This window comes from Xenopus laevis, chromosome 6L, assembly GCF_017654675.1.
Source record: "Xenopus laevis strain J_2021 chromosome 6L, Xenopus_laevis_v10.1, whole genome shotgun sequence".
NCBI lineage: Eukaryota > Metazoa > Chordata > Amphibia > Anura > Pipidae > Xenopus > Xenopus laevis.
In genome coordinates, this window is record NC_054381.1 from 78,993,031 (window position 1) to 79,007,581 (window position 14,551).

The 14,551-nt window shown below is 36.0% G+C and overlaps 1 protein-coding gene across 5 annotated transcripts in view; it reads left to right on the plus strand.

The window, feature by feature from the left end:
• Positions 1–14,551, plus strand: part of LOC108718513 (dynein heavy chain 5, axonemal) — a 379,491-nt gene that overhangs the window by 240,012 nt on the left and 124,928 nt on the right. For all 5 annotated transcript variants that reach the window (XM_041566222.1, XM_041566224.1, XM_041566225.1 and 2 more), the window contains 3 exons: positions 9,741–10,405; positions 10,966–11,246; positions 11,799–12,014. In XM_041566222.1, the coding sequence (XP_041422156.1) occupies positions 9,741–10,405; positions 10,966–11,246; positions 11,799–12,014 (1,162 nt within the window). The remainder of the gene's footprint in view (positions 1–9,740; positions 10,406–10,965; positions 11,247–11,798; positions 12,015–14,551) is intronic.

Genomic DNA, 14,551 nt, shown 5'->3' on the forward strand with positions numbered 1-14,551 from the left:
TTCCTTCTTCATCATATATCAGTTATTAGGTTTAGGTATTAGGAAAGTTTGTATTTTCTATGGGCAGAAGAGCTCTCCCTATAGTAAACAGCAACCACATTGCAATCTACAGGATTTTTCCTCCCATTTCTTAAGTTTTAGCATCTGTTATCAAGACAATCAGAAGCTTCCAGGAGAAAAGGATTTATACTCAGTTTTCAAAATGTGCAAGTCTAAATTGCTGTAGAAGTACGTGTGATATGATTGAAAGGCAATTGTCATTCTGTGGCTTTTGCAATCTATCTCCAGGGCTGCCTACATATGCACATACTTGGATAATAATACCGGTTACATTAAAAGGGGTAACAACTACTTCTTTTCAGACAGATCACCAGAAATAATGACTTTTTTCATTAAAGGCAGCTGTTAGACTTGATACAATAGTTGCTAATAATCCAGAGATGCTGCTGAGAAATGTATAAACTAAATTTTGCAAAATTGTAACAGTTTAGAGACTGCACCTGAATTACTGAGCTGCCAGGCTGAAACACCAGAGACAGGAACATTCAATTTTGAACTTAGATTTTGGAAAAACAGTAAAAAAAATAAATAATGGAAAGTAACTGAAAGTAATTGAAAAAAGTTTTTATTTCTGGGGAAGAATCTGAAAACAACTGAACTGAAAAAAGTGTTTGGAAGGCGAATACCCCCTTTAATTGATGTATTTTATATGTAACCAGTATAATCAGAGAGAAAGAGAGAGCAAAAAATATATGCATAGCAACTTATTTAACTGTATAAAAGCACTCAGTTGACTCCTCAGGGACTTATAATAAATATATATTTTACAATAGTGCAACATGTACTTCAGTTCTAGGTACCCAAATCTATTAATCAAACGGTAGCATTTATTGTTCCACTCCTCAAGAACTGGCTGTGATAACACAGAGCTTTTGTTTCATATGACTAGGAGTTTGCACAGCAGTGGCCAAAAAAGTATGAGGACACCCACATCTCTTTCCTAAACAGGGGCATTTCAATAAACTGGTCCTTTCTTTCTGCTAGCATTGGTTCCCCTCTCTTATAGAGCCATACTTTACACACAGGTATAGGATCCCTTATCCGGAAACCCGATATCCAGAAAGCTCCGAATTACAGAATGGCTGTCTCCCATAGACTCCATTTTATCAAAATAATCCATATTTTTAAAAATGATTTCCCTTTTCTCCGTAATAATAAAACAGTATCTTGTAGTTGATCCAAACTAAGATATCATTAATGCTTATTGGATGAAAAACCAGCCTATTGGGTTTATTTAATGTTTAAATGAATTTCTAGTAGACTTAAGGCATGAAGACCCAAAATACGGAAAGATCTGTTATCCGGCAAACCCCAGGTCCCGAGCATTCTGGATAATAGGTCACATACCTGTAGTAGGATCACTTTCATTCAGTTGTTGGTATAGTTAAACTAAATCCTATTCAAATATTTGTATTATTCAGGATCTTCTCTAGTGCACAAAAGTTTAAATAATCATACAGTTTCATAAATGTACTATTCTGCATTTCATACAGAATTGTAGCAATTACCCAAGTATACAGTACATTTTACACACTGGTCTGTCTCCAGAGCATCTTGAAAGCTTAGCGTTAGTTAATCCTATCGAATGAATAGACAATTGCAAGAGTTTCATATGTTTGCCTTAAAAAAGAATCTGAAGTTAAGTTTAATGAAATATCTAAGGGACCTTTGGTTGAAATGGAGTAAATTATTTATTTCCAGTGGTACATACTCTAGCCTCTTTGATGGAAATGTGATATTAAAGTGAATCATTTGCTATACTTCTCCCTAGGCAAGATTATATTAATGATTTTCATTCACTTTGAAATTGTAACAATATCTTTAACTATAGTTGCTTGATCACAGTAAAATGCCACATTTTCTCAGGGGCAATCATGGGGCTGCTGCCACCTGTAGCATTTTAATTTATCTTATCCATATCTTATCCATATTCTGTTTCCTTAATAGAAATGGCTTTTTTAAGATTTGTAACATATTTTCTCAACATATACTGTAAACCTGATATACTGTTACTGAGTATTTACAATAAGCTCCAATAAACACCTTATATCTTAGAAATAACAACCACATTGTGATCTAACTACTGGAAAAAATATAATTCAATCCTTTTTTTTCCCAACACACTTTTTATCAGTAAACTGAAGGTCAGATTAAACATCAGTAGTAGCAATGACAACATTGTGGGTGGTACATTGACATGGAATTCACTGCGCTTTATGATAAACATATTAGCCTGTTCCAGGTTATTTTCACAGTTTACTATCTGCCATTGCATTTCAACTAAATAGTAAATGTGAACATTTACTCTGGGGATGAAGATTGGTTAGTTTTAAGAAAAAGTGCATTAAACTTGCAGTTCAAAGCTACTTTCTATGTCTTGATATTTAGTAGACTTGAGAGGCATACGAAGATACAGTGGCATGTCTCTGAAAATCCAGAGGATTTGTACAATACTGAAGTATAGGCCTATAACTTTGATATATCCAGTGTGTTCTTGTTCATGCTCTGTGTCTGCATAGTACCTCCATGATCAGTTTATATGATGGCAAGGCAACTTGAGAAACAAGTTTTACTCAAACACTGTGTACCTACAAACTTCCCAACAGATTTATCAATAAAACAAAATTAATTCTAGAAAAAACTGTTTCTCTGTTAGCCTACAATTGTATTATTGTTCCTACTTTTACTCATCTATCTATTCAGGTCTCTTATATTCATCTTTCAGTCTCATTGCAACCATTGCCTGATTGCGATGTTAAATTGGACCCTAGCAACTAGATAATTGCTATAAAATCCAAACTGGGGAGCTGCTGAACAAAAAACTACAATAAGTCAAAGAGCTCAAATCAAAGTTAAAAAATAAAAATTGAATTTGAAGGTAAACTACCCCTTTAAGATAGCTGTACATAGGCATATATATCTTTTCTACTGTAAGTTGAACTTTATTAATATTTATGTATTCATGGCCTTCCAGTCAGTGTGGCCAATCAGCCTGCATTGCAATCATACAAAATTTGACTAAATCAAAAAGTCATATATAATCTATTCAGTGTGTGTGTGTGTGTGGGGGGGAGGGCTATTAGTTTGTGGTCAAATTGCACTTATATCTAGTTGTTTAACTCCTAGGGGGATATTTTTATAAGTCCGATTTTATTTTAAAATTCTGATTAAATCCGCTCCGTTTTTTACTTTTATTAATAATTACATTTTATCTTGATTTTCGTGATTTTTTAAAAGTCCAATTTTATAAAAAAAAAAAATCACAAATCTTTCATGATTTTTGCATTCGGAGTTTAGTAAATAACCCCCGTAGTTTGTAACCCCTATTATCACTGGAAGTAGCTGAAGGGAGCCATTTTTTAGACAAATGTGAACACGTATCTATTTAAATCAATGCTTAATGGTGCCTCATATCAATTTATATTGGTTAAATTCAAATTATGGACATGGAAATGATGATAGTGAATAGTGATTGCAGCAAATTCAATGTTGGTCTTTTTCTAATTTATGACACTGAATTTCCTGTATGGTTTTAATTTATGGTAAAGCAGAAGACTACATGTATTTATTAGATTACATGATATGTGCTATAAAAGATATTATTTAAAACTATACTTTTGTTCTTAAGTATGGATCCACTGCTGTCTTATTCTACTTATCTAAGTTAGTCCTTTTGTGTCGCTATGCTGATGAATAAAGCCCCTTAGTTTTGAGGGACCAGGTCCCAACTGTTCACAGCATTCTGTCAACATATATATAGATCTCACCTGTTGCATGTGAGGAGGCTATCGATCAGTTTTTGTAGAGTGAATGAACAGTTCCAGAGACTGTGTACCATTATGCTGTCAATTCTTTGTTGTTTGTAATGTGCTTTGTTGTTTGTAATGTAGTCTTAAAACTGATTTTCGATATGTCTAACTATTTGAAATCAGTTTTGAAAGTAGAATGCTTTTCTATTTTTTAATTCACAACTTATTAAAAGCTCTGTATTGATTTTGTTCAACTGTCACAGCCTGTAGCAATCTGTACTTCTTTCCAAACATACTGGTCATGCTGAGCCACTTTAGAAAACAGTTCATATTTCATAGTGCACAATCATTGCTGCTAGATAACAAAGAAAACCCCAGGCTTATCATTCCAATTTCAAAACTCAGCGTCAGTTTGGAAAATACCCTTGCCTTCTAATGGGATGCTATATTTAACTGTATGAATAACTACTAGTGATTTTCAGTTATTGAAAACATCACATCTTGGTAAATAGCATGACAAGGGCAAGGACAGACTCCCCCACACCCTGCTCCCCCCCCTTTGAAACCCCTCCTAAGGCTTAGAAGTAAAATACCACTTACACATATTACACATATACATGAAATATTGGCCACAGCTTTATTGAATATACATAGTTACAACATTTTAACAAATGCTTATATACAATGCGACAATAATCGTTACATACACATGTTAATTTTTTTTTTAAAGTTTTTATTTAACAATTGGCCATACATCAAATCAGTGCAACATAACAATCACACAAAAGGTCATATAGCGTATCATTCTGAACCGTTTACAAACAGTGGAACCATGACAGTACACAATCCAAAAATCTTGGGAACCTTACTCATCTGTTGACATGGGAAAAACATCCACCCACTGACCCCAAATCTTTTCAAATTTGTCTGGAAGCTCTCTTGCTTTGTAGGTCAATTTTATTAATGGAAGCATACAATTTACCAGGTTAATCCACTGTTTAATTGTGTTGGGTTTGGGTGGATCCAATGCATAATAATAACTTTTCTTGCATAGAATAATAAGGTTCTATACATTATTCTGGTGTGGTTGTACGGAACTAGTTTGGCTACAGCATCTCACCACTTTCCGCCAAAACTTTAGAATTTCTGGGCAGTCCCAAAGGATATGAATGAAGTTTGCTAATAGTTGGTGGCATCTCGGACAGGCTGAGGATTTGTTAGGAAAAACCCTATGTAACCTTGCAGGGGAGTAGTAGTAGAAATGTAAGATTTTAAAGTTGATTAATCTGTCTCTTGTTGAGACAAGGAAGTTGTAGGCATTATCAGTGGCTTCTTCCCAGATATCCTCTGAGATTGTTGGTAATGCCCTTTTCCATTTGTGATGGGCCAGTTGGAAGTGTAAGGCCTTCACCTCCTGCAGATTTTTGTATCGGGAAGATACCAACTTCAGGGAGGTTGCATTATGGAGTGTATTTCCAACATCGAATTTGTGCATTATTGGGTTGTATCCCCTAAATTGAGCATTGAATGCATGCTTCAGTTGCATGTATCTAAACTGGTCTATGGGAGTACCCAGCAATTTCTCTTGTAGCTGGGGAAGGGATGAAAAGGCTCCTTGTTCCAGTAAGTTACATAGAGTTCTGATTTGTAACTTGGTCCACTAAATAAAATCTGGGAGGTTGCGGAAGTGCGTGAGGTTTGAGTTGCCCCAAAGAGGGGTGTATGGCGAAATCAGAAATGGGGAGATTTTGTACATCCGCAGGGTGATTTGCCAGGTCATATATGGCGTTCGAAGGACAGGAGGCAGTGGGTTTGAATCCTTCAATTTATGCATAGGACAGTGGTTTAAGGACTCTAGTGATCCTGATAATAATGCGTGTAGAAGCATATTAGGATTTTCAGCATTGGGATTAAACCACTCTTGAAAGTTGTGCCGCTATGTAGTGCATCCATAAATCAGGAAGACTAAGACCCCCACATGATGGAGGAGCTGTAAGAGATTTCCAAGAGATTCAAGGCTGTTTCCCAACCCATATGAAGGTTAATAGCACCGTGTTGACCTTTCTAAAAAAAACTCTTTGGGTATAGCTGTTGGGCGTTTCTGAAGTAGTACAGAAATTTTGGGAGATAAATCATCTTAAAAAGGTAGATCCTTCCCCACATGGTGAGTGGAAGTTTCTGCCACTGTGTGATTGCTGTTGTGAATTTTGCCAATAGTGGAGAACGCTTAAGATCTCGAAACTCTGATTCATTTGGGGATATTTGGATTCCCAGATATTTTATTTTGGATGCCCATTTAAGGTTGATATCTGTTGTTCGCTGCTGAGAGGGAATACTGTCAATTGGTATTATAAGGGACTTGTCCCAGTTGATCTTTAGACCAGAGTAACTACCAAAGTCTTGAATAATATCCAAAGCTGCTTGAAGTGATGGGCCGGGGTCCGCCAAAAACAGAAGTATATCGTCCGCATACAAAGCTATACGCTCTTGACTAGTTTTGTAGCGCAGACCATGGATTGTGTTTACCTTACGTAACGCTATTGGAAGGGGTTCTATTGCTACAGCGAATAGCAGGGGGGATATCGGGCAACCCTGGCAAGTGCCTCAATGTAATTTGAAGGGTTTAGAAATGTTATTATTGATGCGGACTTGTGTAGTGGGTCCTGCATATAGCAGTTGTATCCAAGATATAAATTTAGGTCTGAAACCGACGGCCTTGAGAGTCTCCCATAGATAGGGCCATGATACGGTGTCAAAGGCTTTGGGAGAGTCTAAAGACACTATCACCCTTGAACCTGTGTTGTCATGTTCAATTTTTAAGTTTGTATATAACCTACGCAGATTGATGGTAGTGGACTTATTTGGGATAAAGCCTGACTGGTCAGGATGTATTATTGTTGTTATGACTTTCAGTAGTCTTGTGGCGAGCACTTTGGCCAGTAATTTTGCATCAGTGTTGATCAACGAGATCGGACGATAAGAGTCACATAAATCCGGGTTTTTACCTGTTTTATGAATTAGTATTATAAGAGCCGAATATAGGAGGGTGGAAGTCTACCTTTTCCAACACTGTCATTCAGCATATGTAAATAATTTGGGATCAAGTCTGATGCCACTTGCTTGTACCACTCAGCTGGTAGCCCGTCTGGGCCGGGAGTTTTGTTACTGGGAAAAGACTGGAGCACTTCAGCTATTTCCTGTGATGGGATTATCCAAATATTTTTTTTGTTGCTGATCCAATTGAGGACAATTAAGTTCTTCTAGGTAACTGCTTATATTTTCTTGTGGGCAATTTATTTGTGACTCGTAAAGTTTGGCATAAAAATTACTAAAGGCAGTAATAATTTCATTGGGGGATGTAGTTATGTCTCCTGTATCGAGCCTTACTCTGGGAATTAACGTGTTGGGTGCTTTGATTCTTTATAGGTAGGTCAAAGTTTTCTCCCCTTTCTCCCCTTGGTCAAACAATTTTTGGGAGGTGTACAGCATTTTCTTTCTTGCAAGAGAGGTATTGGCTAGTTCTAAGGCCTGTTGCGCCTTGCATAGCTGACCATGATTGCTATCTGTTCGGTCATCCGCAAATTCAGATTCCACTATGTGTAAATTGGCCGCGGCCTCGGCCACTAACTATTTGTTTGTGTTTCTTGCAATTGCTATGGCCCTGGAGATTGAGCAGCGGGCCACTGCCTTAGAGGCTTCCCAGCATATTTCAGGGGAGGCTGTGTTTGTGTGGTATTTTCTTGAACTTGATTATTTCTCAGCCACAATGGGCTAAGCCTCCACAACCTGTCAGATGTAACAGAACATAACTGCAGCTTTACCAGTAAGGGAGAGTGCTCTAAAAAAGCTCTTGGAAGGTATTTGACTTCTGAAACTAAGGGTAGAAAATCCAGTGATGCTAATGCCAAGTTTATGCGGGATAGAGACTTGTGTGTGATGGAATGGCAGGAGAATTGCTTACCATCTGGATTTTTCCACCTCCAAATATCCTTTAGACCCATGGAGATAGCCCAATGCGCAAGTAGAGTGAGGGTGGCTGACTGAGTAGATAGTCCATCTAGCTGGGGGTCAAGGGTAGAGTTGAAGTCGCCCAATATGCAAACTGGAGCTGGTGGGAGATCTATAATCTTTGTAAACATGGTTTCAAGTGTGTCTAGAGACATAGGGGGTGGTAGGTATACATTGGACAATATCAGCGGGACTGAATTCAACTTACAGTGAATAATAATGTATTTGCCATACATATCTATATGATATTTCAACAGTTCAAACATAACATGCTTCCTGACTAAAACTGCCACCCCATGAGCATACAAGGAAAATGTAGCATGATAATGATGAGCCACCCACGCTTTTTTAAGGGCAAGTATTTTCTGACCAACTAAATGTGTTTCTTGTAGGAGTATTACCGCAGGTGAAAGTGCTTTTATATGTTGAAAAAGTTGTGCCCTCTTGAATTTGGAGTTCAGTCCCCTAACATTCCATGAACAGATTGTAATAGTAGCCATTTTACTCAAGTAATACCTTTAACAATGAGGTTCAGGAGTAGATATTGTATACTCAAACGATAGCCAAGAACATTATTGCAAACATAAAAATACACACAACTTGTGAAACCTTTACCCTTCATTTGCTCCAACTTTACCCTTCCCACCCCTGCTTACACAAAAGAAAAACTGAGTAAGCCTTAGCCAAAAACTTATCGTGTAATGAAGTAAAGATAGGTTAGTTGTTTGTGCTTAACAGTCTCCCAATAGGTAGTAATATTTTACCATCGCTGCTGTCGATAACTTAGTAATATAATGTACGTACATTAACTCTGCGTTGTTCACCGAACTGTGGTAACCGTCAATTACCTTTCGCCAGTGCTGACATCTTGACACTTTTCATCAGGGCCGGGCCGCACCGCACAGGCGCCCAAGGCAAGCCTTGCGCATGCGGAAATTGCAGAGAAATGCATTCGCGCGCATGCGCAGGAGTACAAGAAGACGTAAAAACCACAAAGAGCCGGGCACCAGACTGGGGGTAGGCGACATAGGAGGTGCGTGCCTGGCGCCCCCCCCAGCTTTGTGCCCTAGGCACGTGCCTACTCTGCCTACCCCTAGTTCCAGCCCTGCTTTTCATGGACTAGCAGTCCCTAACTTCAGTGTGGTGAAGTGGAGAAAAACAACTGCGTATAGCAAAAAACAGAAGAAATAAAAACAACGCTTTTTTTGTAATCCACAAGGATTATAATCACATGCCGGATAAGAGATTAGTTGTTGTCTGCCGCCTGATTTGGGGAGCGTCGACCATGTGAAAGTTTGTGGTGGGTTTCGATCCATTGCAGAGCATCCTCAGGTTTGTCGAAAAATGTCGTGGAGTCTCCTGTAGTGATGCGCAGTTTTGCCGGAAACAACATAGCATATTGAATCTATAGTGAGCGTAGTTGGTGACGAATTTCTGTAAAGGAGTTGCGCTTCCTTTGCACCAATGAAGAGAAATCAGGATATAGGGATTTAGATATAGGGATTTGAATTTGCAGCTCAATCCTATTTACCTTTTTTTTTTAAAAAATAGATTTTTAAAATAAATTTCAATTGGTCTTTTTTTTTTGAATTTGAGTTTCTATAGTTTTTAGAACTCCCATAAACTCTAAATTTGACCCTTGATAAATCTTTATTAATAATGATTTATTAAAGCTTGAAATTAGAGCTCACCACAGTAAAATTCCACCACAATCTATTAATTCCAATAGGCTTCTATAAATCCCATAAGAATGAATAGAGTGGCAGAATTTTCCGTAGTTAATTCTAATTAGCTCAAATTTGGCACTTAGACAACTTAAACTCTTTGTTTTAGAAGTGATTCCATCAAATACGTATTGATTCAATATAAAGAAAAGTATCCTATATACAATTCATTAATATCATACTTTTCGTTTTTTTGCAGAACCTATGGAACAAATAATTTAATGGATGATCTGAAAATTCTGTACCGTACTGCTGGCCAGAAAGGGTGTGGAATTACCTTTATATTTACAGATAATGAAATTAAAGATGAATCATTTCTAGAATATATGAACAATGTTTTGGCATCTGGGGAAGTGTCAAATCTCTTTGCAAAAGATGAAATAGATGAAATCACACAAGATTTAATTCCTGTTATGAAAAAAGAATATCCAAGACGCACTCCCACTGCTGAAAATCTCTATGATTACTTTCTTTCACGTGTTCGGCGAAATCTGCATGTGGTACTTTGCTTTTCACCAGTGGGAGAAAAATTTAGGACTAGAGCGCTCAAGTTCCCTGGATTGATCTCTGGATGTACCATGGATTGGTTTCAGCGTTGGCCAAGAGACGCTTTAGTGGCTGTTGCTCACCATTTCCTCTCCTCCTATAAAATTGAATGCACAGAAGAGGTGAAGCAAAGCGTTGTAAACACAATGGGCTCATTTCAAGACATTGTTGCAGAAAAATGTGTTGAATACTTTGAACGTTACAGGCGCCAAACATATATCACTCCAAAGTCATATCTTTCTTTTATTGGTGGCTATAAAACAATTTATGGCGAGAAAATTGAATATGTTGGAAATTTATCTAACCGTATGAAAACAGGTAAGAGTAATTCTAAATTTCTTAATAATTTACTCAAAAGATAACAAGTACTGCCATTAACATTATACCTACATTTGTGCATCAGCATAAATGAGAAGAATTCTGAAACTTGATGTATTAATTTAGATTAGCGATTGTCACTAACTGAAAATATGTGCTCCTGGGTAACACATTCTATTTCATGTTGATAAGCAATACAATAAGGGTAATTTATGACAGACTTGGGGAATAAGTGCAGAGTACTGAGTGACATGAAAATTAAGGGGGCAGAGGGAATGCTGATTTATGTATAAAAAATTTCACTCTAAAGGTAAAAAAAAAAAATTGGTGAAAAATGTATTCAATTTGACTATTAATTTTTCATGAATAATTTTTTTTATTTGACCCGTGAGTATATTTTTTTCTTCACATGCACCCAGGCAAGTTGTACTGTAGATGTGTGTGTATATATATATATATATATATATATATATATCTACTGTATCTATATATACATATATATATATATATATATATATATATAATGTATTTCAGTTGTATACATTACATTGATTTTACAGGTCTTGCAAAACTGATGGAAGCAGAAGTTTCTGTGAGCCAGCTCTCAAAGGAATTGGCAGTTAAGGAGAAAGATTTGGCTGTTGCCTCAAAGAAGGCTGATGAAGTTTTGCAGGAAGTAACACTTAAGGCCCAGGCTGCAGAAAAAGTAAAAATGCAGGTGCAAAAGGTGAAGGACAAAGCCCAGGCTATTGTTGATGAAATTGCCATTGACAAAGCTTCAGCAGAGAAAAAACTTGAAGTTGCCAGACCTGCTTTGGAAGAAGCAGAGGCTGCTCTTGAGGTGAGAGGTCCATATTACCCTATATGTATGTAAATATTACATAGCTTTTTCAGTGAAATTAAGCATCATTGTGCAACACATTCTCCTGCAAAAATTCATATTCAAAACTATTTCATTTCACTATTACAGTCCTTTATAAAGTACTGGGAACTCATAATGGAACATTCTTGAACCAGCTAAAATAATTCTGCTGTGCCTGCATCACTGCAATTTTCTTTAATATCTTCTTACTTTAAATATGCATTAGATTATTAATTTTCTGGTATTTCTCTTTATTGAGATATAAATGCACCAGATTACATAGTATTTGTTTGAATGCTCATAATGAATATTCTGTAGGGATATAGGAAGTATTTAATGTGATGTTAAAATTACGATCATCAATTTTCTGAGGAACACATATGCTTACATACATGGCAAATATAACTGTGCTTTAAATCCATCCTTTAATTTAAGACCCTTTTACCACCTGATAATGTACTTCATTTTGTTGCAGACCTAAACAATTGAGAATAAATTAAGGAATAAGTAATCTCATGTAATTTCTTTCAGACTATAAAGCCTGCTGACATAGCAACTGTGCGCAAACTGGGAAGACCTCCTCATTTAATTATGAGAATTATGGATTGTGCATTACTCTTATTCCAAAGGAAAATTGATCCAGTGACAGCTGATCCTGAAAGACCATGTGTAAAACCTTCCTGGGGTGAGGCCCTGAAACTGATGAATAACTCAGGATTTCTTAATTCTCTGCTAACTTTCCCAAAGGTACAATCAATACATTTCAAGGTGCAGGCCACCTAAACCTTATGAATAAATGATGGAAAAATACAGTAATAACATTATTATATGGAATAAATAAAGCCAGTAAAGCAGTTATAAAACATTTAGATGTGTGCTAGCCCATGAGCACAGTGTGCTTCATGTTACCGTTCATTTAATTCATATTAGAACAGGAATCTCTGAAACCTTTTGGCCCAGGGACACATGACTGAAAGTAAATGCAGGCATCATAGCAAACCATTGAAAGGTAATGCACACATTACCTAATTATGTCTTTGTTTAATGCAGGTGCAGATGCCTATTCAGTCATTTTATGTGATTGTAATTTTGCATATTCCCTAACAAAATGGGATACGACATGGACAAATATTAAAATTCAAACATATATATATATATATTTATATATTTAATGATATGATTATTCGCTAGCAAAGATACATGGAGGTAACATCAATCACAATGATCTAGTCTGTATAGGGTATGTTTTAACATAGTTCTGATTTTCTCTCTCTCTCTCTCTCTCTCTCTCTCTCTAACTAAAGTTATTTATTTTCAATATAAAATTTCGCAGATTTTTTGCACCTTAAGACCTGTGAGTGCTCACTTCTTTCCAGGATATCTTAATTACTTTGCTGATAGCACCCAGGCACCAAACACCTTTTTTACGAGTAGTGCCAGCCCAACATGGACGCTATATATATATATATATATATATATATATATATATATATATATATATATATATATATATATATATATATATAATCCATGGAGGAGTCAGCACTCTCGTCACTATGTGCAAACGTGCCTGGGTGCAGTGTCCAAATTTAGTACATTTAACTCACAAAAAGGTCCACACTCTCAGGACTTACTTGAAAATAAAAAAATGTTTTATTAAAAGACTAACGTTTCGGCCTCTCCAAGGCCTTTCTCAGAGTAAAGAAAAACACATAATGAATGTCTTAAATACAAAAAGATGGCGGGAAGTGTAAATTGGCTGACCAATCATAAACGTCATCAAGTCATTAAATAATTAAATACAACTATACATTTGTACTTACAAAAATAAGACTATAGCTGTTAAGACAATCCCAATTAAGTTAAAACCCCCTTCGTTAAGTTCATAGCAGGATTAAAAGGATTATAAAGAATACTAAGTAACAGTCACTTCATATTAGGTGTTTATCTCAAATTAAACTTTCTATGTTACATAGTATCAAAAACATGAGTAGGTGAAAGATCTGAAATAAGTGACCCTCATCTATGCAAAATTTTTAGATTGCTCAAAGCAGTTGAGCACATTTTGACATGGGTATAGGCTTTGATAAATGTTTACATTTACTAAAAACTTTTTTGAGTTTCAGGAAATATTGTAAAACAATCAAACAGCTTTCAATACTGGATTTCCCATTGTACCTATAACATATCTGCCCCTTTTTATATAAGTTTCTACTATACAGTGTGCATAAACTTAATAAATACTTGTAAGTAATGGTAACTTGTAATTTGTAACCATCAGTATTGCAGTATGTTAGATACCGTACCTTGTGCACATTTATGGTACCTTGTGCACATTTATGGTATTATGGTATACTAGAAGTATTGTCCACACATGATAGACCATATCTGATTTATTGTTTACTAATACATTTCTATTGTGCATTTTATGTATGCATTTCAAAGAGAAGAAGAACACATAATCTCATTTGTAGGAGCTACAGTAAAGTTGTCATTTATTAAATGTAGCTTCCTATCAATGCATTAGGTTCATTGATGGCATAAACCATGAGAACTGTATTTAACAGGTTGCCATATATTTTAAGATTTTCTGTGACCTAAGCACCAATTAGTTTGACATTTTAAAAGACATCAATATCCCAGACTCTACCAACAATGCTGGAAAAGGAGTAGCTGAACCGTTCACTATGCCTGAAATACCTGTGCTTTAGTAGGGTTCTGATAATGATGACTAGAATAAATATGTTAAACGTGTAATTTGTTTCATGCATATCTTTAAGTAATATAAATTAATTATCAATGGTGTTGTTAAATTTAATTCACTGAATATATCAATCTTATGATTGATTGGGATACTGTATCTGTCTTAAACATTATAGCTCCCGGCTCCAGGCTTTAATGCTGCTTAGTAAATTATAATTGTTTGATAAAATGTACTTGTGCTAGCCTGGTGCCTGGAGTGTTTTATTGCCTTTGCAAGATTGATTATTCATATTAGTTATTGAAAAGATTAGATTTCTTTCACATTGTTTAAGGGATTGTTCAGTATAAAAATTAAAACTGGGTAAATAGGCTATGCAAAATAAAGAATGTTTCTAATATAGTTGGGAAAAAATTTAATCTATAAAGGCTGGAGTGACTGGATGTCTAACATAACATAATCAGTGTCTTGAGGGGGGGGGGCACATGGCCCATAATTGTTGCTTTTGAATCTGAGCTGAATGCTGAGGATCAATTGCAAACTCACTGAACAGTTATGTCCCATGTGGTCACCCTTCAAGTCG